General features: G+C 41.7%; 1 protein-coding gene and 1 long non-coding RNA gene across 6 annotated transcripts; one reads left to right on the forward strand and one right to left on the reverse strand.

The window, feature by feature from the left end:
- Positions 1–4,280: 4,280 nt before the first annotated feature.
- Positions 4,281–24,536, forward strand: LOC129186637 (uncharacterized). Of its 2 annotated transcripts, none has more exons than XR_008572270.1 (4): positions 4,281–4,555; positions 12,959–13,619; positions 13,732–15,801; positions 24,385–24,536. It is a non-coding gene; the product is annotated as an uncharacterized LOC129186637 (long non-coding RNA). The 2 variants fall into 2 exon arrangements; XR_008572271.1 differs by having other exon boundaries at positions 13,732–15,795.
- Positions 12,576–24,029, reverse strand: LOC129186636 (keratin, type II cytoskeletal 8-like). Of its 4 annotated transcripts, none has more exons than XM_054785081.1 (10): positions 23,912–24,029; positions 20,162–20,842; positions 17,211–17,419; positions 15,292–15,352; positions 15,073–15,168; positions 14,806–14,970; positions 13,706–13,831; positions 13,387–13,607; positions 13,267–13,307; positions 12,576–13,174 (listed from the first exon to the last, which is right to left on the reverse strand). In XM_054785081.1, exons 2-10 carry the CDS (start codon positions 20,612–20,614, stop codon positions 12,906–12,908), a joined length of 1,641 nt encoding a protein of 546 aa, XP_054641056.1. In that variant the 5' UTR covers positions 20,615–20,842; positions 23,912–24,029; the 3' UTR covers positions 12,576–12,905. The 4 variants fall into 4 exon arrangements, with proteins under 4 accessions (XP_054641056.1, XP_054641057.1, XP_054641059.1 ...); XM_054785082.1 differs by lacking the exon at positions 23,912–24,029 and adding an exon at positions 23,646–23,708; XM_054785084.1 differs by lacking the exon at positions 23,912–24,029 and adding an exon at positions 23,646–23,732 and having other exon boundaries at positions 12,579–13,174; positions 20,162–20,230.
- Positions 24,537–24,854: the final 318 nt, after the last annotated feature.

Consider the following 24,854-nt stretch of genomic DNA (forward strand, 5'->3'; position numbering starts at 1 on the left):
GAAAAAAAGATTCTACAACTCTGTAATGTGCATTCTAAAGAGGAAATGCAATCATTTTGTATTTGCACCAGACGTCATTTTCGCTCATGAATGAATGTGACTCACACTGTATCATAGTAAGTCTGGAGGGGATTCGAGTTTCTGCACGTTAACCGAAATGAAGTCATGTTCATTTGTGAACTCACCGAGTGGTTTCTTGTGTTCCGTGGAACTTTCTGTGCACTTTAAAGTGCAAAAAGTGAAAAGGGTGAGACGTGCTCATTTTATTGAAGTACTAATCAGTTTATTGACCAAGTGACTCATAATCAAAAATGGGTGAACTCACAAACACACCCATTCATACCTGTTTCGGCGTCCCAGAGTGGGTGTGTTGCTGGATTGTATAGTAATCTAAACTTCAGCGTTTCAACGCTTGCACAAAGGGTGACACACCCTTACACACAGCTGCAAGTCATACGTGGAACCAGCTTGTGAAGGCCAAGCGCGGAGAATGTGGTTACCCTGCAGGAATGTGAACAATAGGATAGTGGAACATGTCATAAAACTTTGTCACTAAAGCTCTTCAACCGACAAGCTGGGTTGCATTGCTGACTTGTCGCTTTTAACAGACTTTCACACATCTTGCAGAGTTGTCAATTCCACGGTGAGGCGCATGCCAACACAGTTCTTCGTGCGGGACTGGACTTTAACACCTTGTCAAAGCATCTACACCCCACCAACATACTGTGCATACAAACACACACACATGCACACACACTGTAACTGTACAAAAATCAAGCATGGGAACTGCAGTCAAACTGGATGACTCACTTTTCATCAGACAGGAAGCTCTCCTCTGATGTCTAGCCAATATAAAAAAGTAGTAATGAAATCTAGTGCTTGCTTGTACGAGCGGTATGCACCTGCGTTTGCATTTCACGCAGTATCGTTTTATCTCTTACCATCACCGACTTTGTCTATGATAACTTTTAAGGTGGTTCTGGGGTTGAATCGCAGGTCTGATCTCTCTGTTTAAAGTTTGCATGTTGTTGTGTGGGTTTCCTCCCACGGTCTAAAACATGCATGTCATGTTCATTGGAGACTGCCAGTTGTCCACAGGTGTGAATGTGGGTGTGAATGGTTGTTTGTCTCTATGTGCCCTGTGATTGGCTGGCGATTAGTCTAGGGCGCCCCCTGCTTCTCACCAAAAGTCAGCTGGGCTATGCTCCAGCTCACCCATCACTTAGGATCAAATTAATAAATTTGATGTTACGATCTGACAGATGGAAGTACTGTTCACTGATGACAAAATCGACTTCAGCCCGTGCAAGTCCATGCTGTTCACACTTGCAAAAAAATAAAATAAAATCGGGGTAAAACCCTGGGAATGTTCCCATATGTAGGGGATCAATGTTTTTTGCAGTACCTCCTTACGCACGTCTTTCCCTTTTCTGTGCGTTCTAGATAGTGAAAAACTGCTAGCACGAGGCAGCTCATAATGCACGTAATGGGATTCAGCTATTTCGCCTGTACACAGATCTAGCCGTGTCACTGTGCCAGACAAGTAGCTCGTCTGTGTTTGCGTCGTTACGTATTTTAGTTTATTTTTTTACTGATGACGATGCCAAAATTTGAATATAAACAAGATTAAATGCCTAAAATTCTTATTTTTTACTAACAATATATATTTTCTTTCCAGGCACTTATTATTATTATTATTATTATTATTATTATTATTATTACATTATTTATTTCATTTGTAATGGAGTTTACTTTTTTTTTTATCTAAAACAAATTTCAAAAATGCAACATAGAAGAGAATTTTAAATAAATAATACAGGTTCATAAAAAAAGAAAGTAGCGTAATTCCGGACTGTGAATCGCTCCAGAATATAAATTGCACCAGCCAAAAATGCACAATGAAGAAGAAGAATATATATAAGTCGCACGGGACTATAAGTCACATTTTTGGGTGGAAATGTATTTGATAAAATCAGAGACCAAGAACAGAACAGAAAGAATAAAATGGAGAACAATAGGACATCTGGAACAATAGGCGTCTGTTAGCGTAACGTGAATAGCCGGTATTTTAACATGACATCTAGTTATTTTTTTTGGTTTCTTCACTGCAGTTAGAGTATCCTCCTCTTTTCGACAGTCCCTCACAAGTTCCTCGTTCACTCCAAATTTTCTTTCTGCTACTCGATTGCCGTTTTCGGCTGCGTTTTTCACTACCTGCAGCTTGTAATCTGCAGAATATGATTTGCATTTTGTCTTTCTCAGTTGTCTTTATAAGTTGATGTTTACATTGTACATTTTTAGTGGTACCTGCGTGATAGGAGTAGCAGATACTGGCATACAAGCCAAGAGCGCCCTCTCGCGGCTTGAAAAAACATATATACTACAAGTCGCTCCAGAGTATAAGTCGCAAGACCAGCCAAACCATGACAAAAAGTGTGACTTATAATCTGGAAAATACGGTAAATGCTTAACAATATAAAAATACTAACTGGACAAATCATTATTTGATATATGCTTTCTGTAGCCCTTTTTTAAAAGCATCCGTGTGGCCAAAAGGTGGTCGAGCAACCCATATTTTGAAGGCCATTGAAGGGAGAAATATTCTGTTTGCATGCATGTATACAGAGAAACGACACCGGCCTTTCACTTGTAACCCTGAAAATGTACTGGCGTCTTTGGACATGTGTCTCTGGGCTGCCTGCTGCCCATTCACAATGACATGTAGACAACTTGTTTAAGCAGGTCCGTCTGCTCAACCAGCGGTGCACACATTCCGTTCGGACACCACCCAACCTATCAGTCAAGCCCTCAGAAACATCTCTGGCCTCGCATGGACTCAGAACAGCGTACTGCTATGCTGTCTTCTAATGTGCACGTCCATCACGAGTGTAAAAAGCCGGGGGTGGTGGACAAAAAAAAAAAAAAAACACAAACACAACCTTAACCTTCTTCAGTTGCCTGAAACCAGTAGACTTTACAAGCCAGGCAGTGAAGGGTGTGTCTGCTTCAAGCTGCTCAGTCAACACTGAAATTTGTTTGGCGTGGTTGGTGTTGCAACCAGGATGAGTTACAGCATATGCAGTTGTGATGAATTGTGGAGGAATATGCTGATATGAGGTTATGAAATGGCTGTATGTTGTCATGTTTAGTATGTCATGGGTTGTGGACTGCTCTGTTGGAGTACTCATCAGAAAGGGTTGATGGGAAGTTGAGTTATTTTAGTTGTTTATACAGCTCTGTGTGAAAATTACTAATGATACTGACTACATTCCCTTTCCACAATTCATCTCTGTGATTTTTTTCTGTTATTGCACTGACACCTAGCAACCACTGTTTTGTCGCTAAAATGCCTAGGTTTGGTGCTTATGCATGTACTGTACTACTAAACTGTGCACTAAAAGGAAAAATAGCCTTTTGTCTAATTCTGGTGCATTTGCAGCAATGCTATTTAACGTACACTGTTCCAGTCAAATAAAACCATTCAAATAAATAAAAACTACAATAGAAAATCACTCACTGGGACAGCGGGGTGCATTGCAACAGATCGGCGTGTTTGAACAAGTGAAAGTAAACCGAGTACATGCCATCACTCACCCCACCCAGTCGGTTCCGCCCCTTCTCAGCGTAATTTTGATAGTAGTGAATAATTAACATCTGCTCTTAGGCAGCCAACAGGAAGTCAGAGTACTGGTGACAGAAATGGTCCCAGGCCGCCTAACCGAGATGGCCTTGAACTACACGGACAGGCCAGTGTAACAAAAGCACAGCCCTATTGAAGACTTGCAGCAGAGCAGTTGCACAGCAGTGAACTCTTCTGATGACGTTCAGCAACACTGACGACTTTGTTTTATAGCGCATTTGTAAAAAGACCTGTTTTAAAAGTATGATAATTATATCAAGTGTGATTGGCTGGAGGTGAAGATTTATGGGAACCCTTGAGAGATTTATTGACAAGTGGACATTTATGGCCTCAAGCACAATGGTTGCAGGTTTTGTCATTTGCAGATGAGGCTCTGAAACCATTTGTATAAATATTTAGAATACCTCCACGGTAAAATGTAAGTAGAATCAACTGGACTGACAGAAGTAAACCTAATATTGCAAAATATTGGATGAAATGCAGTATGTATGATAGTGGGCAGCACTTATCTGCTTCACATCATGTTGTAAATTCCCTTGTAATTTCATGTTTTGTACAGGCACTGTTCAGGGCAGACTTCATTTGTGTTTTGTACCAGGCACCTTGCAGGGCAACTAAGGGGTCCTCAGTAGGACCACAGCCTAGCAATCCAGGCATGTTAGAAAGCTTGACCCACTGATCTAAAAAAAAGACTGGATCGAGCAACCTATTGTTTTCACACGCCAAAATTTGAAGCCAGATTTTTTCGATCGCCGCCATCTTGGTGAGACCACCTTACGCGCCACAGCTTTGTGATTGTGCTGGTATACAAACGCAGAATTAGTGAAAAATCATCAAAAACATCAGGAGTGCCAGTGAAGGAAGCGAGGATGAGGAAACACAACTTAAAAAGCACTTCCCAAGAACCTTCCACTCGTAAGTACTTTTACTTGGCACCTTTTTTTGACCTGATATATGTGCCACTACTTGAACGGCTTTGCTTTGAAAAGTTCTCGAAATGTAACCAAAAGTTAAAGTATGAACTTTGATGGGTGGTTTTGCAAGAATTTTCTAGTTACACCTTTCTGTAACAACTAGGCCTTTTTTTGGTGCCTAGCCTAGCAATCAATGATAAAATTATTTCTATGCAGTTTTTTACAGTAGGCTTTGAGTATTTGCACTTATCTAATGTCTTTTTGTACCAAAAAACAGCTTTTTTAAAAGCTACCACAACTACCAAGTTACATTAATTCTGATACCACACATGATTCACGCAAAGGTAGAAGACATGTGACAAAATTTCTGCTTTCTTCCTGCCTTAACCTTATCCTGAGATAAAAAAAATAATGGTTTACCGTAGGAAAATAATTAGACAAAGATAGACTTTAAATTCCGTACGTAAACAATGTTTGCAGGCTGCCACACAGCCAATTTTTCGTCCGTCTCGAAGCTAAAATACATCTTACTAGCTTGATAAATGACACAAAAGCGTATAAATCTGAGTAGTTATAACCTTTAGCAGTTGATTTTGGTGGCTATACGATCAATCGAAGTTTTACCAGTGCGTTGCCATACTGTTGTCTCGCAGCAAAGTGGTCTCACCAAGATGGCCACCGCAAATTTCCATTGGCTTCAAAAATAAAACAATAGAAGCTCGAGCGAGTCTTTTTTTTAGATCAGTGGCTTGACCTTGTACCGTATATGTCTGTCTGCTTTAGTGACAAAGGTGAGTCAATGTGCTGTTAACGATCGTTCGCGATCGTATTTATATGCAAATTAGGCGGCGAATATCGACTATTGTTGTGTGTGTGCCTGTGTGTTATGCAGACGTTTTGAAGTGCTAGCTAACCTGTTCGCGCCCAATATGTGGTGAAGCCAAGTTTATGTGTGTGTAAATTAGCATGTGCTCCTCTAAGCTAGCGATTTACATTTGTATGTTAATGTTCATTACAGAAACCAGACTCATTACAGTTTAACCTGTTGGATGGAAATTGGACTGTAGATAAATAAAGTCCATGTAGTTCTGTTGTTGTGTCCGGACTCACTCTCTGACCGGAGTTCTGGTGTGGATGAGGTTCTCCAGCGAACCCACCTAACACACATACAGTCCGCTCTCCTTCACACACCATATGATTCTTTGCCTTGACCTCTTTATGTGGTGTTTGCATATTCTGGCAGCGGCGGGGGGTGCATTTGATACTCGGGTCTTCAGTGGGGACTTAAGCGACCCAATCTACTTCTTAATACCACCACCATCACGTCGCAATTACACAAACCATCAATAATGTGCATAAATACAACAATGTGTGGCATTACAACAACAAACAAATCCAGTTAACTCTTTATCTTCAAATAAATCGTCTCTAAACAATTCCAAACCCCTACACTACAACATCATCTGGAGCAGTTCAGAATCAGTATTTATCTAAGCACTGTTCTGGAAGACTTCGAGTGGATGTGGCGAACAACCCCTTTCCCAGACGGACTTCCCATGGCAGCCAAGGGACATGCTACGAAATGACGATTAATACAAATTCATGAAACAAATACTAGAATTTAAGTTGTAAATGCAGGTCAGTGCTTCTGATAATGTTTAGGCCAGCAGAGCAGGCTTTGCTGGCCCTGGTGGCACACTTTTACTCCAAGGGCTCTGGTTCTTTCCTTAAAAACATGCATGTTGGTTTGATTGTAGACTCTAAATTGTCCATAGGTGTAAATGTGAACGGGTTTGTTTGTTTCATGTGATTGAACAGAATGAGTGGTAGAAAAAGACTGAATGACTCGTCGTATGGTTAACTCAAGCTGCAATGACAAAGTTGCTGTATCAGCTAAACCACAGTTATTCCCACCAAATCATCCATTGGCTCAGCTTCCACTTGCTAAATATCTGTTCTGTTCATCCTGACTATTTGGTCTCTCTGATGGATAGTTTACATTAGATAATTAATCTTCAGGTCAGGTAGCACCATCATGTTGCTCTTGCAGCTATATGTGGAACGAGTTTGAAATAACTTAGTTTTATATCGGGAATTTGAGTTAATGTGTTAAGTACAAATTAAAGCAAATAACGTTAATCACTTTCAAAGGTATATGATGGAGAAAACCCATACATGGAACATGGATATTCATCCATACGCAGGCTTCAAAGTTGGTTTAAGTTAAGCATGCAACATATTCTGTACAGTGGTCGTGAAGTGCAAAACACGTTCACAAAAAGCAAAACAAATTACAGTTACACCAGCCAGAAAGGGAACGTACCAAAATCCCAGTTATAGGAAGTGATAACGTTTGGACCAATCAGATCCGGGGAGTTGGTACATTCCTTGCACATACAGTATTATGAACCACAGCGGTAACAGTGCTTTTTCTTAAAGTGTTTTGCACTTCTCGGCTACCAACATAACCCGGAAAAGGAATGTACCAAATCCCAGGAGCTGATTGGTTCAAACATTATCACTTCCTATAAAGTGTTTTGCACTTCTCGGCCGCCGTAGTTCTGGCTAGATCTAGGAGAATAGATCGTTTTCATCTGTACAATAAAGCTGGAGAATGTGGTTGACAGCAGCACCGGTGACAGCCACATTTAGTAACAAGTCAAGTGCATTAAAGATATCTGTATGCTCTGCTGAATAAATCAATGAATTTGACTGCCAAGATGGAAGATTTTATACGGTATTTTTACAGTACAACTGTTTAACTATTTTGAGACACTAAATTCAGTTTTAGGCGTAAAGAAACAGTTACAGGCATATAGTATACACTTGTCAAACGTGCAGTAACACAACGTTGCGTCGCCTTGTCAAGGCGTCTTCCTGCTGGCGAATCTTGAGTAAACTGACGTGAGAGACCACGCCTTTTGCTGGTTTCATAGATGCAGCACTATTTTTCCCCTGCGCATCACGCCATTAAACCACTTTCTCTTTACAGTACCACAGAAAAACCATTTAAAGCAGAGAAAAAAATCTGCCAATATGCGGGGGAGCGAATTCCAAATCTAGTTTATTGAAAAAGGACAACACATTTTTGGATTTGCTGATGTCTTGGATGAGGTCACACATGGATGTTCATCCTCCAAATTTTGCTTCGTTTTAGAGTGATATTTTATTTTTAAAAATTGTTTGAAGTCCAAATTGTACAAGCTTCAAAAGCTTTCCAGTCTGGCTGTTTCACTGTATTCAAGTGCACATCTGTATAAATAAATAAAGCGTATAGGTTGTTGTCAATTAAGGATTTCCCATCATGCACCAGATCCACTCATTTCCACAAATGTGTTCACATTAATACGTTTACTACAGTATTTATGCTGTTGTACAAGTATTAGGTGCTCCTGCCTAGTAGTATAGTACAAAGCTTACAAGGTATAGTCTATATTCCCCAGTATTATTGCACATGTGTAGTTATATTAGTACAGAATAAGGTAGGGTGACCAAACGTCCTGTTTTACCACAACATGACCTGTTTTCATGTCTTATCCTGGCTGTTTATTTTTATTTTTGTGGAAAGTGATGAAAATCCTGGTTTTGGTTGTTTTTCATGAAATTGGCCGGCATTAGGGCAGTCTGCTACATGTGACGTAATTTTAAAGTTATCGCTGAACCATTGAAACGTATCATAGATATATTATTTTAGGCAAAATCAAACATGTTGAGGTTCTATCTGCGTTTGTGTGTCTGGTTATAGATAGTATTTTGTAATACAACAATTTTCTTTCCATACAGAGGAGGCATACTTTAAATGCACCGAAATTATATTTGGAGTGAACGAGAAAGTGTCAAGTAAAACATAGCATGTAAAATATAGCTTAATTAACCAGTACCCTGTATATTGTACAACACAGCAGCAACAGAACCAATGTTGCTGCTCGGCCAGCATTAATACTGATGAGTGCATTGTATACAACAGTACGGCAAGCGTAAGACACAGCGCATGGACGCTGAGCACTCATGGTACTTCAAATTCCGCTTTTGCCGTCTTGTGAAGTTACTAAAAATCCATGAGGAGGGCGCCTACAATCACAGATGTTGACACAGGTGTTCATTTCAGCATTTACGGCAAACGCAAGCTCGGGAATATTTACAATCCACCGCTGATGACTAATTGAATGGAATCTCTGTTACTACATTGCTACAATTATTTTCCATTCCAATACTAATTTGGTGAGGTGATGCATGCGAGCGTGTGTGCACACCCATCTCCTGCAGCTAGTGGCACAACATGACGATACTATCAATGTTGCTGTCTGAGTGATTTGCACACTGATCAGGTTTTGTCTCATGCACTTTTCTTCCCGGTGTCACCTGATATACTGCAGCTTTAAGCTGAATCCCGACACGTTTTGTTGACTCAGCGTTTCTGAACAATGCTGCTCACACATACAAGCAACATATTTGACATTGCAATAGGCAAACCCTCACGCTATCAGCCACGTAACTTCTTAATAACCGTGTTGATTAGGAAATAAATGTAGCATTTGTAATGATGCAAATCGTTTGGCTGAAGCAACAATGCATTATGCAACCTTGCTGCTTTACACGCTCACATGCTTGAGTCTAATGATATTTGATCACCTTCATTATCGCACTTGCAGCACAACTACGGTCTTGGATTGGACAGCAGCTCGCATTCAAAGCTACACACCCAACTGTAACAAGGCACTGCCCATGGGTGGGGCAGCTTTGCTTTGTCAGATCATACTTCAGATGCATAACTGGAAACAAACTGGTCCAGTTCACAGGTTGAAACTTTGAGCAGTCCCAGTGAGACGCCCTGCAGGGGCTTAACTACTTGTCAGTCAGTGTCAATGACAAATAATGATCCTTGAACCTGCCTGCAACAGAGGGAGACTCTGAATGCTTTAAATGACTCAAAGAGGTGCAGTTGGAAGGCATGAATAACGAAAGGTTTTCCCTTTTTAACCTTTTGCATGAATTCACTTTGCTTGTCAGGTGCGCCTGCTTGTGCTAGATGTGTGACGAGGGGGCTCCAAAATTGAGCAATGCAGCATTTACATTGCAAGTATTCCCTGCGAGCGTCACATGAGGAACATGACCTGAGGACTACTGCCCACTGTGTCATTCTTTCAGGCTGCAGCAGCGCACGCCGTAAAGCCTCCTTCAGAAGGACTGGTCATACAAGTTAATAACCGCTCCCAAAATAGTGCCGCAGTTTAGAGCATGGAAACACATCTGCACCATCGATTGATTGGATATTGGATATGCATTCATTTCCCAAAACCACAGAGGATTGGAAGGCAATTATTTAAGAGAGGCTGTTAATTACACAATTTTAAAACTCATCATATATTTTTTGTCCTGTCCAGCCATGAGGGCAGGTAGTATTGTTGATCTAAATGCCCTTACATTTTTTTTTTAACCTTAATAATGATTTGGAGTGCATGAGAAAGTGGAGGAAAAAAAAGGTAGCGCTCTGTAACCACACGGTAACTTATTAACAAGTATACACATGCACAACACAGGAACAGAACCGATACAGTAGTCCCTCGCTACTTCGCAGCTCGAGTTTTGCGGCTTCACTCTATCACGGTTTTTCAAACAAATTATCACTGTTTTGTGGGTGGCTATGGCCTATTACTGCTAAAAAAAAATGTATATTTAAGCAAATTTGACATATTCTTGGCCTAAATTAAGCATTTTTAAGCGTAAAGATGGCTAAACGAACAAAAATGCAAATATGAGGCATTCAGAAGACGCATTCAAAGACCTAATATGTAGTCACTAGATGTCAGTAATGTTACATTGGTGAGACAATGCTAACGTGTGAGTCTGTGTTTATGTCTAGTATGTCTTATTGTATGTCCCTGTATTATGTCAACTGTATTGAGTAATATGAGTGTAAAGGTGACTATAAGGGTATTATTTTGTGTGTATAAGGCTTTAATAATGTTTAAAAATGTTATTTAGAAAGTTGTAAGCAGGTTTTCTATGCTCTAACTACAAATATGTTCCATTTGTAAATAAGGAAGCCTACTTCATACAAATTCACTTATCATTAACCACGATAAATGAGGGATTACTGTACTATAAAACAGAAGAAAACAGCTCAACAAGCATGGATACCAGTGGTGAGTGCATTGTAAACAAAAAAAGTCACATGCATGAGTTTCACACCAACAGTTGACCAACCGACATTTTAAGGCACATGCAGAGGTAGATCAAGCTGCTGAATGTTGACCACTCATGATACTTTCTTATGGACCTCAGGAGGTTTCCTACAGCCACAGCTGTTAATGCCAGTGTTTTGTGACCTGGCGATTATTTGCTTTTATAGACCACACGGCACACGAAATCTATTGGAGACTCAAGAGAGATGTTAGTTGGCGCATTGATGATACATGCGCTATACTAACTGGCCTCTAAAGGCACGAAAAAAAATAGACCTGAGCGTGATAGTCATTACTATAACCAGTGATATGGTGTTTAAAAGTGTCTAAACATGCCAATATCTCCACTGCTAACATCAGCCCTACCTTGTTCCAACATTTAGCTGCACTCAGACACGCAGCAATAATTGAATAAAGGTATGAATATGTAGCAGTGGTTGTCTGAGAACATTTCTATGCACTATCCCTGCTGCCAAAAGTCAGAACCTCATAATGATGGCCTAATGATTAAACATAATAGATTTCCGCTCTCAAAGAATTTGTTAAGATTAATTTCAATGCATTTGGAAGGTTCGCAGGCTGCATGGTATTGTGGAGAGTTGGGGTGACAGTAACTCAGTCTGACACCCTCGGGTTCGAGTCATGCTGCAGACCAAAAGAAAATGCAATTACAGTCGTTGTTGCCTCAGCTCAGGGGCACAGTCACGGTTTGCTATCCTTGCAAGCCTGCATGTGTGTGTGGTCTGGTGCTACTCTTGGAGGATCTTAATCAGTATAATAAATAAAAAAAATAATTAGAAATAATGCAATCATCCCTAAACATAAAAATATGTCTTATCTCATTGTTGCAAACACAATATGGTGCACCGTGAACAATGTTTTACATGATTTTACGTTTGTTGCTTTGTGTTTTTGGCTGCTGGAGTGAAAGACGCCTGCAGAATCATTTATGTGACTCGAGGATACATTGTACTGTACAGTGCATGCCGCATATGCTCAGTATGTCCTTGCAAACATACTTTTTCACCACCAGAAACCTTTATTCAATTAGCAGAATGTGTTGAATAAATAACTTTACAATACACTTACGATAGCGTTATAATACACTTGTTTATGGCTGGCCCCCTTTTGAAATAAAAGGCACTCACTATAACACTTTCTTATTTCAATACCAACTTTACTAATGTGTTATGCGGCCTTTGCCGGAAAAAGTGTGCACGCCCCTGTGCTTCAGATTAGAAAAATATAAACAAAAACAAAAACAGCAGCCTGGACACAGACGTGAATGGACAACCACCTGGAGATGATGATTTAATTATTTTTGCACACGTAGATTTTAAATCAGCTCCTTTTTTTACTTCTACTTGTGTAAACTTTCAGCAAAGGAACTGTACTTTAGTAAAAAAAACATTTCAGTACTCGTTCCCCCTCTGATAACATGCTTTTAAATTGCCAGTTGTCTGAAACCACCCCTGATCTCAATTCAACTAAAAAGACAGTTTGTCTTTGCAGCTTTTTACCAAAGTTACAAAAAATAGGCTGAGCTTTATGATTTGTCTATGTCGTTATTCAGATCATCTATTATGACCGTTGTTTTACATGCGTGTGCACGTTTCTTGTATTATGTTAAACTCCATCAAGACTATGACGACTAGCAGTCACAGTTCTGCTACGGAACAATAAAACACAAAAGCTTTCCATTTCATCAGAAGTTGTATGGCCTTGGGTGCGGCACCACCACCCAGAATGCAGGTTGCAACCTGTTTCTCTGAAGTCATCCACTTGAGGTGGTGCATTCCTTCATACAACATTGTCTTGTTGAAATGACACTCTATTACACGGTGGTATGTAGAATTAAAATGTATATTTTCCTTTGCGAAAAAAACAATGACATTCTATGCATCTAAAAGAGAATTGATCGGGGTGGCAAGGGTAAAATTCACTGACAAACAACGAATGACGTCAGGATTCTAACACATATCCCACAGTGCCATCTGGTGGCCAAATACATGTACTGCAGCGATGAATGAACTTAAGGAGACTTAAAATTTGCTTTAATTGAAGGCTTTACCGAGCAGCATTTATTAATCACACATACTTGGCAGACTTCTTGTCAAAATGAGTGAACATTAACTCAAGAGGCTGTTTTTTCTTTTGCCGCAGAGCTCACTGTTCAGCCACAGCTTCCACTTTCTCCTGTTCTTTCTTCTCCTCAACAGGAGCCCCCTCGGTGGCTACAGGGCCCTCCCCCTCCGCCTTCTTCTCCTCACTCGTGGTCACCATCGTTTCTGACTGAGTGACTGTGGCGGTGCTCTTCACTGTCGCCCCCTCGTGGCCGGAGACAGGCCCACTGCTGGCCTTGACAGCACCAAATGAGCAGCTAGAATAGGATGGGGTGCGAGAGCTCTCCAGGCCATAAGCGTTGTAGTTCACAGCTGTGCGTTAAAAAAATAGAATAACATTCGGCACATATTTCAGAGATCAAAATATGTTTTTTAAAAATCATTCAAACTAATAAAATGCATACACGTCACTTTGGACACGTTGGTCTTGATTCCAGTAGCGAGCCTACAAAGGGAGACAGATGGCTTACTAAACGTTACATGACAGCATGATGAAGAAAGAGTGTCCACGCTCATCATCATACCTGTCCTCTTCTCCCTCAAGAAGCTTCCTGTAGGTGGCGATCTCAATGTCCAATGCAAGCTTCACATTCATCAGTTCCTGGTACTGGCGGACCTGCAGGGCCATGTCCTGCTTGGCCCTCTGAAGAGCCTCCTCCAGTTCTCGAATGCGGAGTTTGGCATCCTTCACTGCCAGCTCACCGCGCTCCTCGGCCTCGGCGATCTGAGCCTCCAAATTATTTATCTGAAAACAGAGGTAAAGTGGTTGGTGAGAGCTTCTGTTCAGGCTTCAGAGAAGGTCTGTGCTCTTCTGGGAATCATAGAATGATGATTAATGCTCACCTGGGATTTAACCATGTCTATTTCAGACTGCAGCCTCATGATCCTGCGGTTCATGTCCGCGATCTCCGCCTTGGTTAACTTGAGGTCGTCACCGCATCTGCCAGCTGACTCCTGCATCTCTGCATACTGGACACACACAAGAATTATATGAGATATTCCATTTTATATATATTTTGTTATTTATATGCATTCCCAATATAGCTTAGCCAGTGGTTAATATCTACAGTTGATTAGAAGGTTTTCAAAGTGTCTTAAAATGATTTTCTGGGGTATATTTTGTGGTTCCAGCTCAAGAAAAAAAAAAAAGCATGTTGCTTTTGACATAACTTTGCAAAAGACGTCTCAAGCTGCTGCACTTCCCCTGAAGTCGACTGGTGTCTCCCAGAACCCAAATAACTTTTAACTTGTTTGACTCTAGAAAACATACAACAGTCGTCCATCGCTACATCGCGGTTCGAACATTGTTCCCTCACTCTATCACAGTTCTTCAAAAATGTATTAACTAATAAATTATCTCTGTTTTGTGGCTGTCCAAAAATACTTAAAGTTAAATGTAGTATTCTGGTGACTAGATGTCAGTAATGTTACATTGACGAGACATGACATTATATTACATTACCTTCACACTGCATGTAGTCAGCAATGGCACGCCTGACATGATCGAAAGTTCTCCTCCCATTCTGTGTGGAAGTGGTAAGTGTTTGGCTTCTTACTTTGTCCTTCCTTCCCGCTCCGTTTGAAACACTTTCTTAATTTTTGAATAAGTAAATTGGAGAGGCTAACCAGTTAGCTCGGTCGCTTGCTATGCCTGCGGCGGCGTCTCTTATGTCCCGTAGCCTGCGCAAGGTGGTGTAAACAAAGAATAACAGGAGTGTAAAGGGGTGTTATTTCATGTCTACAGGGCTCTAATGATGTTAAAAAGCATATTTACAAAGCCATAAACATATTTTGTATGCTCTAACTAAGAAAATATTCAGTTTATAAATGATAAACATGATCAACAAGGGACGACTGTATAGATGAAAGAACCATCCAACACCACCAATGACATTAAACGAGAGAACACTGCAATGTGACCACACGTCAGTAGACTTTGTCACCTTGGACTGGTACCATGATTCAGCTTCCGCTCTGCTTCGATTGGCGATGTCTTCATACTGGGCGCGCACTTCAGCAACAATGGCATCCATGTCAAGGTTACGGCTGTTATCCATCTCCACGACCACGGATGTGTCCTTGATCTGACTCTGTAGCTCGTGGATTTCCTACACAAGGAAGACCAAAAGACATGAAGATCCTATAAAAGACACCAAAAAATAGCGACATATTCATTCATGTAAGACTAAACTATAAGATAAATTCATTACAGCGTCATAGATCTGCCTCAGGAAGTCGAGTTCATCAGAAAGTCCGTCCAGTTTGGCCTCCAGCTCTGCTTTGATCAAGTACGCCGCATCTGTGTCCTGCATGGTGACACACAGCGGCTCATTGTTGCATGAGGTCACAACCAACATGACAAGTGACGCTTTTCGGGTCTTCTAATTTCAGTGTGAACATCAAATATTGGTCGGTCGACCTGGACAAACCTTCTTCATGAGGACAAAGTTGTTCTCACAGTCATTGCGCTTGTTGATCTCATCCTCGTATCTAAAAAGCAGAGCCACATGCATTCACAGCAAACTGTAGGCGATATCTTGTAGTTGATGCTGAAATGAATACCTACGGAAGCAATTCATTGCACATTCCTACCAACATCACTCTATCTGTTGAGTTACAGTTCCAACTTCTGTTCCGTTACAGTCCGAGCCTGGCCCTTTAAGAATTGCATTGTGGGAAGTTGAGTGTCTACCTCTTCCCTCTTTTGTCTGTCTGCACCGCCCATTGTTTTCTGCCTCCTGATTGGCTGTAGACCAATCAGTCAACCAATCTCCTTTGTGCCACCCCTCCATGTCTCCTGTGTCGTCGCTAGCTTGCTTGCTTGCTAGCTTGTAAATGAATCTTCGGTTCTCTGCAACAATATGTTTTAACAAGGATAGAAAAACGCTACAGTACAGCGGAACGGTGCCAGGACGAAAAGGCACAGGACTGAAGTATGTGTGAGTGAATTAATAATTTCATCATTAAAATTCAAACAAAGGTTTGAACTTTTTTGATAGACAAGAGAGTAATGTGAGAGTATGTTATTGCCTGTCTGAGAAAAGTGTATAAAATGTATGGTGAGGGGTTTTACAGCCTTAAAACATCCATCCATCCATTTTCTATACCGCTTCATCCTCCTTAGGGTCGCGGGGGCATGCTGGAGCCTATCCCAGCTGACTTCGGGCGACAGGCGGGGTACACCCTGGACTGGTCGCCAGCCAATCACAGGGCACATATAGACAAACAACCATTCACACTCACATTCATACCTATGGACAATTTAGAGTCGCCAATTAACCTCACCTGCATGTTTTTGGGAATGTGGGAGGAAGCCGGAGTACCCGGAGAAAACCCACGCGCACACGGGGAGAACATGCAAACTCCACACAGAAATGCCCAGGGGAGAATCGAACCCAGGTCTTCCCGATCTCCAGGCTGTTCCTGTATTGGCCAATGTGCTAACCACTAGACCACCGTGCGGCCTGCCTTAAAACATATAAAACAATAATTGTAAAAAAATAAGAAGTTGGCTACTTCGTGGATTTCACTTATTGTGAGCTATTTTGGGAACCTGTCCCCCACGATAAACGAGGGAACACTGTACATTAACCAATGAAGGACGAAAGATGTGTTCCTATGCTGCCTGTCGACAAGCATCCACTTATTAATATCATCATACCTATAAAACGCCACTAGGTGACAGTATCCCGCAAGCAAGAGTCTTTAAAATGTATTTCTTTAAGTTGTATTCAATTGTATTAAACAGTGGTAGACTTATTTGTACACTTACATAACCAGGATGTTGTTGAATGCTAAATTATTAACTCTCAAAAGAGTTTTTGCCTCAAACCTGTTCATTCTTTCTCGGCAATTTATTAATTGTTCATTCACACAAATTATCTTAGGCCACGTCCACACAGGTTTTTTCCAAAACGCTAATTTTCCTCACTCTGGTGTGTGAAAACATTTCCGTCCACACCGGTGGCATTTGAAACAAATATGTCTACGTTACAACACATGTACTGGCTGTCAAGCGCATTTTCAGAAAGGGCAATCACAGCTGACTTGACCGCGCCTTATAGCAAAATAATGTAGTGCGATATGACATGCGCACAATGACGTGTACATTATATACTACTCACAGAACGTTTGGGATATGCAGAAGTGTTATGTTAGAGAACAGCATTAAATGCTAAGTTAAGCTAGTCTGTTGGATGCAATTTAAGGCAAAATAAGGTTCGGACCTTCGCTTTGTTTACATAAACGGACCTTAATCAGTTTCCATTCATTGAAGACCTCTGGTGTAGGCATCTACCAAGTAGGTATCTAGAAATTAAATAAAAAACAGCACACCAGCATCACTCACTTGGTCTTGAAGTCTTCAACCAGACCTGTCATGTGATGCAGGTCAGACTCCAGTTTCACTTTTTCATGACCGAGGTTGTCCAGCTGCTTGCGTAGGTTGGCCGTGTAGGCTTCAAACATGGCATCGATGCCGGAGGGTGATGTGGTTTGCTCTTGTAAAACTTTCCATTTCGTCTCGAGCATTTTGTTCTGCTGTTCCAGGAAGCGTACCTGCAAAAACAACAATTATTTAGTAATACCTCTCAGGAGAGCGCATTGTTTATCCTAAGATGCTTGCATTAATGGAGAGATCTTCACAAGGTAAAACACTAATAAATCAAGTGAATGGGATGCGTGTGTGTGTGTGCAAAGGGGAGGGGGTCTTGGAGAATGCATGAAGAGTGCAGGAATAGGTTCACTGTGTGGTTGGACCAGCGGCGCCGCCAGGAATTCTGAATTCTGAAAAAAAAATTCCCATTGGACGGCCTGGGCAGCTGTCGTTACTACATCTCCTTAAAAGTTATTTTTATGTTATTTGCCTCAAACCTGAATTTAGTTGATGATGCATGGAGTATTGTGATTACAGTGGAAACACAATGTTGAATAATGTATTTTTAGAACTAAATAACAGACAAAAGTGTCACCTTGTCACAGCCTGGGATCGACACCAATCTTCTGCCGCAGCAGGTTAACACACATCCTTTGATTCCACCGTGGCTTTGTTTCATTAAAACAGTTTGGTGTTAAAATTGATGCGAAGGGCCCCGTCAATCATGAATACCGTTGCCATTTTGCAGGCTATTTTAAATTCTCACTATAATAAAAAGACAAATTGCTTCCCTTTTGAACTCAAAACGAGACATGTACTTCTGTTTCAACGCGGCCCTAGTAGTACTATCCATTTTCCTTCTTTTGCCTTTGTTCCCTCTCCTTTCTCACTTTCCTTTTTGAAAAACGGATTTTTATTTTAGTACGAGACAACAGTGTATCTCTCTGGCGTCACCGTCACCGGTCTGTGCGCTACCTAGACAGGATCAAACCATTTCATGCAAATATAGGGGGTGGTTGGTCAATGTGGAGGTTTACTTGGACAATGTGGATTCCATTCTTCCATTTCCTATGCCGCTTATCCTAAAGCTGACATTGGGTGAGAGGCGGGGTACACCCTGGACTGGTCGCCAGCCAATCACAGGGCACGATCACATTCATACCTGTGGATAATTTAAAGTCGGCAATTAACCTAACATGCCAAAAACAAAATCTCGCAAAATCATTTGACAGAGGCCCTTGGAATCGTCCTATCTTTTTCCCCCTTTACGTGCCCCTGGGTGGGACCGGCAAATGCATGATTGACTGAGAGGAAAAAGACTAATTGACGCGCTCCTGTTACACTGTCTCATCAATTATTACTCATTCACGTCTGACCAACAATGCAGCTTTAAACACACTAGGGCATTGTTTCCCAACTGTGACACATTGTTGCCCCTTTACAACCTCTCCATTCAGTGTCCTCACCCTGGGTGGGGTCTTCTGCAAACACGACACGAAGAGTGCAGTGCGTGTGGTTTTACAACGGTATGTGAAGGAAGGAGTAGAGAGATTGTTTTTTTTTGTAACAATGTAAAGAATTAGCGTGATTGAGTCACAGCTTAACTTCTTGCCCACATTTCTCAGGGGGCCTCCTTAAACAAAAAACGCAACTCATGATAGATAACGGGGGTGTGGGTGGGGGGAGCAAGATAACATCTAATCAATCACAGGCCTGAGAGCAGTGTGCGCTTCTGTCTCATAACAAACCTCATCATGATTTTCAATGAGGTCTGTTTGAAAAAGGCTGCTGATTTCGATTGATTTATACTTTTTAGACTTTACTTTGTGATGCATTTCTGCTTTTTGTACGCCGTACCCATTGATTGTGATAATGAGTTCATGTTCACGCGCAATCAATTCTTGAATCTAATGGTCCTGACTTTTAGGAGACCTTTTTCTGTTGTCACTACCTTCATTGAGAGTTTGCACTTTTGGTTTGCACTGCACCAAATTCCTCTGTCTCTATGAGGAATATGATCTCATCATCCCAATGAGCCGACAATAAAACAGCAGTATTTTGTGGCATTTAAAAAAAGTGAAAATCTCCTTTTGGGCCACACGGTGGCCGAGTGGTTAGCATGTTGGCCACACAGTCAGGAGATCTGGAAGACCTGGGTTCGAATCTCCGTTGGGCGTCTCTGTATGGAGTTTGCATGTTCTCCCTGTTCGTGCGTCTCCGCGTACTCCGGTTTCCTCCCACATTCCAAAAACGTGCATGTTAGGTTAATTGGTGACTCTAAATTGCCCATAGGTATGAATGTGAGGGTGAATGGTTGTTTGTCTATATGTGCCATGTGATTGGCTGGCGACCAGTCCAGGGTGTACCCCGCCTCTTGCCCAAAGTCAGCTGGGATAGGCTCCAGCATACCCGCGACCCTAGTGAGGATGAGCGGCATAGAAAATAAATGGAAAATCTCCTTTAACACTGCTAATAAAAGCCAGCATTTTCCCACCTATTTCAGTGTTGCTGTTTTGTGTATAAAGCTGAGACTGGCAATTTTCTGCCTTGCATCTAGTGTGACGTACAATAGTTTTTGGACAGGATCAATTGCTTTTAACGTACCTGTCCTAGCACTGTGGAATGTCCTTACACACAGGCAACGCCCTGCCTCTGTTATAGTGTGGATACTATGTCCAAAAGGGGGAAAATTGCCAGCTTCATCCCCCCATTCCATGCCAGTGCAGTTTATAGAACACCAGCAAGGTAAAAAAAAAAGTGGCAATGTTAAAAGGAGCAATATTCCACTTGCTGGGTTCTGTATAAAAGGCAAAGAGGGATGAATGGCGCATCTACTTTACAATGCCATGCCCTGATGCCACCATGTTAAGGTATCTGTGTGTAAACGAGGCTGTATTTAATTGTTGGTTCATGTAAAGACTGACCTTGTCGATGAAAGAAGCGAAACGGTCGTTCAGGGTCTTGATCTGCTCCTTCTCCTGGATGCGGACCGCCTGGATGGAGGGGTCAAAGTCCAGGTTCAAGGGGGCCAGCAGGCTCTTGTTCACAGTCACTGTAGTGATGGGAGCCACCACTTCTTGGGCCATGCCGCCACCCATGCCTCCGCCAAAGCCCACATAGCCGTACTCCAATCCACCTGCTCTTTGGGTTGACCCCCCAGCAACATACCCACCAACTACCTTGAACCCCCCAGCGCCAACCCCAGCACCACTGCTGCCCACTCCACCATAAGAGCTGCGGACAGCGTAGCTCTGCCTGGCACCACCCACACCTCGGCCACCGTAGCCAGAGAAGGAGCGGCTACTGAAGCCCTGGCCTGGGCCCCTGGATGAGGACACAGTGGAGAAGGTGGTGGTCTTCACAGCTCTGATAGACATGGTCACCGAGGATTCTGGTAGCAGCGAGGTGGGGTGAGAGGAGGCTCAAAGACTCAACTGAGGGTCAGAGAGTCAGGCAGATAGACCGTCCCTGGGGTTTGGTGCTATTTATCTGAACATGGGAGGGTCTTTCCTTGTTCACGATTGGCTGATGGGAGTATGGCATGGGGAGTGGGGATGGGTGGTGGCGTCAGTGAAGAAAATCACATCTTGTTGCACATTTACAGCCTGTCAATTGTTCAGGAGAGTACAAGAATTACATAACTGGCAGGGGTCCCGTTTCTAAACCCGTTGAAGACATCTCTTAACTTCACACACCTTCGCAACGTTTCAACGATGACTGATTTCATATAAGTGACATCAACAGTGTCTGTTTTACGTTCATAAAACAACTATGGCAGAGTTGGCGCGCTATATCCTCTATGAAACATAGCAACAAGATCCGAAGTCAAACCACGGCTATAATGAAAAGACGCATCAATTTACGGCCTCCCCTAGTTGACCACACTTCTCATAGGCGTGACATATTGCAAGGCAAATTGTGTCCGCCCCGTGTGATGTGCTCCACGCGTTTGTGGCCAGCGACTGTATGTCTCAGAAATGTGACAAAACCATTTTTACCCATTAAGTTTTTCCGCTCACATGATGACTGTATTATTATATTCCATCCTATTCACATTTAAATCTCACCGATCAAGACTGCCAACAAAATGCAGGTGGACTTTTATGAGTGGTACAACATGGAAGCATGAACATTCTTTCTTTATCAGGCAGGTGAAGAGCAAACACTGTTCTTTTTTTTTTTTTTTTTTTTTGGTCCCACCTTAAGTCTTAAACCGCTTCCAAATAACCCATAAAATCCAACATAAGGAAAGATTATAAACCACGGTACCTAAAATGTCTTCAGGCCTTAAATCCGTTTAACTTCACTCGGCTGATCGTAAAAAGTGGTTCTTCACAGTGGAGTCACTTGGTTGCCATTTATAGGCTTTTCGCTGTCTCATAAGTCTAAACAAATAGTTGATCGGACTCTTTCTCCTTGAAGAAAGCGGGCTGAGATGCCAAACCTCTAATGGCAAGTCTATTAAGAGGGCGGTTTGTATGAAGTTGTGAAGTGACACACCAAGTGAGGAATGTGCTGAATGACACACATCCATGCTACAAGTCAAAGAGGATGACTGGAGAGATGAGCTAGGCGGTGTTAGAAGATAACTGGCGCAATGAGAAGCAAACGGTATTCCACTTATTTGAAATACTGGCTGAGATCATAAGGAAGAAAATCACTGAAACCATGAAGAATGTAATGACGAGGCTGAGCAATCCTCGTTCGGTTAAACGCCTCATTTCATTCTATTGCTGGGTTGCAGCCACATGACCTAAAGGCAGTTTACGTTACTTCCATGTGTTCGGATGGGGAACAAACATTTCAATACGGCTGTAAATGCTACGTATCTTTGTACAATGGTTGGCAGACTAATAGGAATAACAGTGCATGCCTTTGAAATGATTTGCCCCAAGTGTGTAAGTGTGCATGGTGTGTTGCATAAAAACACACGAAATAGCTGAAAACAAGATGATCAAACAGCGTTAAAAGCTTATCTTCCGTGTCAGACATAATCAATGTAGCAGATGAAAATAGGGCTTCTAATATGTCGATCTGCGTTCTAATATCAAGTGTATGTGTTGCATGCATGTCACATGTTTGTGTCTATTCTTTTGGCACTGTTTTACCAAGAGAAGGGTGTGTAGTGTTTGTAAACTAACACAATCGTGCCTCGTATACGGCTGGTATCCACTATCACCAATGGCAAGTGCGACTGGGTTTGCTTTGCAGCTAAGACGTGAGCAATTTAGCGAGCCATAGCAAAGCTCTTCGCCAAACTAAGCTGAATGAGAACACCCCGCACATGAGCGTATTTAGTGCTTGATACTGTATATTTTATTGTGTTCATGTCATTTTTCATCTAAAATCTAAAACTTTTCTGGTTCTATATTTGAGTTCTTTTTAATTAAATCCGTTTTTAGGCATTGGGATTCTTGTGCTTGAGTTGTTGGGAGTCGAAAAAAATGATCAGTCACACCCTAAAGTGTACATTGATTGGCTGTCATTGTGTTTGGGCTTGTTTAGCATCAGCATGTAGTTGGAGGGCACGGTGAGGAGCGGTGAGGAGTGGAGAGGAGATGTGAAAATGAAGCATGTGAGAGTTGTCGGTCCAATGAATAAGAAATTTACATTTCAAAAACAGCACCATTGATAAAAGTAGAGTGGTCGGGGGTATGCTTGAGCCTATCCCAGCTGACTTCGGGCGAGAGGCAGGGTGCACCCTGAGCTAGTCACCAGTTTTCAATATTTTAGAACTAATAATAGTCCATAGTCAACCACGAAGCAGCAGCCATTTATTTATTCATTACTTTTCAAAAACCGCAGTAAGCGTGAGGGAGCGATGCTCGAACCGCTATGTAGCGAGGGACAACTGTACAAAGTTTTGTTGCAATTTGTAGTTTTTGTGGTAGTATTTTTTGTGTAATGCTGCCAAGATGCATGGCCATGAATATTACCTCTTTAACAGAAAATAATATCAACCAGAAAGACAAATGCAATGCAAGAGGTGGTGATATTCATTGCAGCTTTGGTCTTGAGGCTGGACTTTGTTTTCAGGAGTATCCTGCCAAGCCTTAAAAGTTATAGCCTTAAAACATTCATAAAAACTCACATCCTGCCTTGCCTGTGACGCATTTTCACTGACAGCATTGTGTTTTTTTCATTCCTTCATTCATTCATTCATTTTCTATTGCTTATCCTAAGCAAGATCCATCAGATTTGGGGTACACCCTGGACTGGTCACCAGTCATGTTTCACTATTATTTGTTGTAGCGTTAACAATGGATGTAAAGACATGTCAGCTGGTGTAGTCAAAAAGATCTTTATTATCCAAAAATGAGCTCACAAGGAGTGGCACCGCTCACCAAGGCTGACACAACAAAATCTAAAAATGCAAAAGTCCAAAAGTAGGGAATGGTATAAACTCACCATTGAAATCACTTCTAATAATCCCATGCAAAAGTCATGATCCAGCACTAAAGAAGCCTGCTGGTTACTGAGGAACACCTGAAACCGGTAGCTGCCTCAGAACAAGGTAAACAGACTTCCAAAACCGTGCAAAACAGGAAATGATATACCAAAATAAGAGCACAACAAAAGGAATCGGTGAACAAAGGAAAACATAAGTCCAACTTGTATGTGGAACGTGACAAAACAACCATTAACACTCACATTCACGCCTATCGGTTATTTACCTTTTTACCTAAGCATGTTGTTGAGTACCCAGAGTGGACCCACGCAATCATGGGAAAAAGAGTCGTACCAGACACCAGTGATTCCCAACCGCTGTGCCGCGGCACATCAGTGTGACTTGAGAAATGTGCTGCGGAAAATGATCCAATTTCACTTAATTGGTCTGAAAATGATGATTTATTTACAACAAATAATATATATATGTTCATCTATCTATGACAGGCAAAACATTAAAATTCCTTTCCACTAGATAGCAGAAGGTACATGATGAACCCGAGTATCCATCTGTTGCCATTCAAACAATGTTGCTTTGCTTGTGTGCTGTGACATTTTTATCATGTAAAATATGTGCCTTGGCTCAATAAAAGGTTGGGAAAGTCTGCTCCACACCGAGAGGAAAAAGGCACAAGTGTGTGAATTCCCTCCCAAGTCGGTTTGTTTATTGTGTGACTAATTCTGCCCCCTGTGATTACAGAGGGAACGTGCATGTCACATGGTGACACTACACATAATGCAATGCGCAGTGGGATTTACTGCTGACCAGTCCTGGAACCAGTCATCGTCCACGTGCCTGGACAGGATACGCGCGCACCCAACGCCAATCAGATGCTGGTTGTACAAAATAGAAATCAGAAGGTGAGATGATGCAAACCTCTCACTCAACGCAGTAGAAATGTACCAAACGTCATCTTCTGTAATATTCTAAGTATATAAAAAAGAAAGTCAATACAGCATTCGTACAGTTGGCAAGCACCTTGCTGCTATCAATATCAAGTAGTGTGTGTGTGTGTGTGTGTGTGTGTTGGGCAAGAAATCTGTGTGGAGGCAAGCACACTTAGGGATGTCAAATTGATTTATTTTTTAACTATATTTTAAGTCCATAGTTGACACTTCATCGAGCCTCAAAAACTTGATAGTAAACATTTCAGTCACAACACCCCTAAC

The sequence above is a fragment of the Dunckerocampus dactyliophorus genome, chromosome 8, assembly GCF_027744805.1.
Source record: "Dunckerocampus dactyliophorus isolate RoL2022-P2 chromosome 8, RoL_Ddac_1.1, whole genome shotgun sequence".
Taxonomy (NCBI): domain Eukaryota; kingdom Metazoa; phylum Chordata; class Actinopteri; order Syngnathiformes; family Syngnathidae; genus Dunckerocampus; species Dunckerocampus dactyliophorus.

What these genes read in the sequence shown, in the direction of transcription:
- LOC129186636 (XM_054785081.1), bottom strand. Translation starts at nt 20,614, where the DNA reads ATGTCTATCAGAGCTGTGAAGACCACCACCTTCTCCACTGTGTCCTCA. An exon ending in TCGCTTCTTTCATCGACAAG is followed by an intron (nt 17,420 to 20,161) that starts GTCAGTCTTTAC and finishes TTGTTTTTGCAG; the next exon opens with GTACGCTTCCTGGAACAGCA. An exon ending in TGAGGCAGATCTATGACGCT is followed by an intron (nt 14,971 to 15,072) that starts GTAATGAATTTA and finishes TTCCTTGTGTAG; the next exon opens with GAAATCCACGAGCTACAGAG.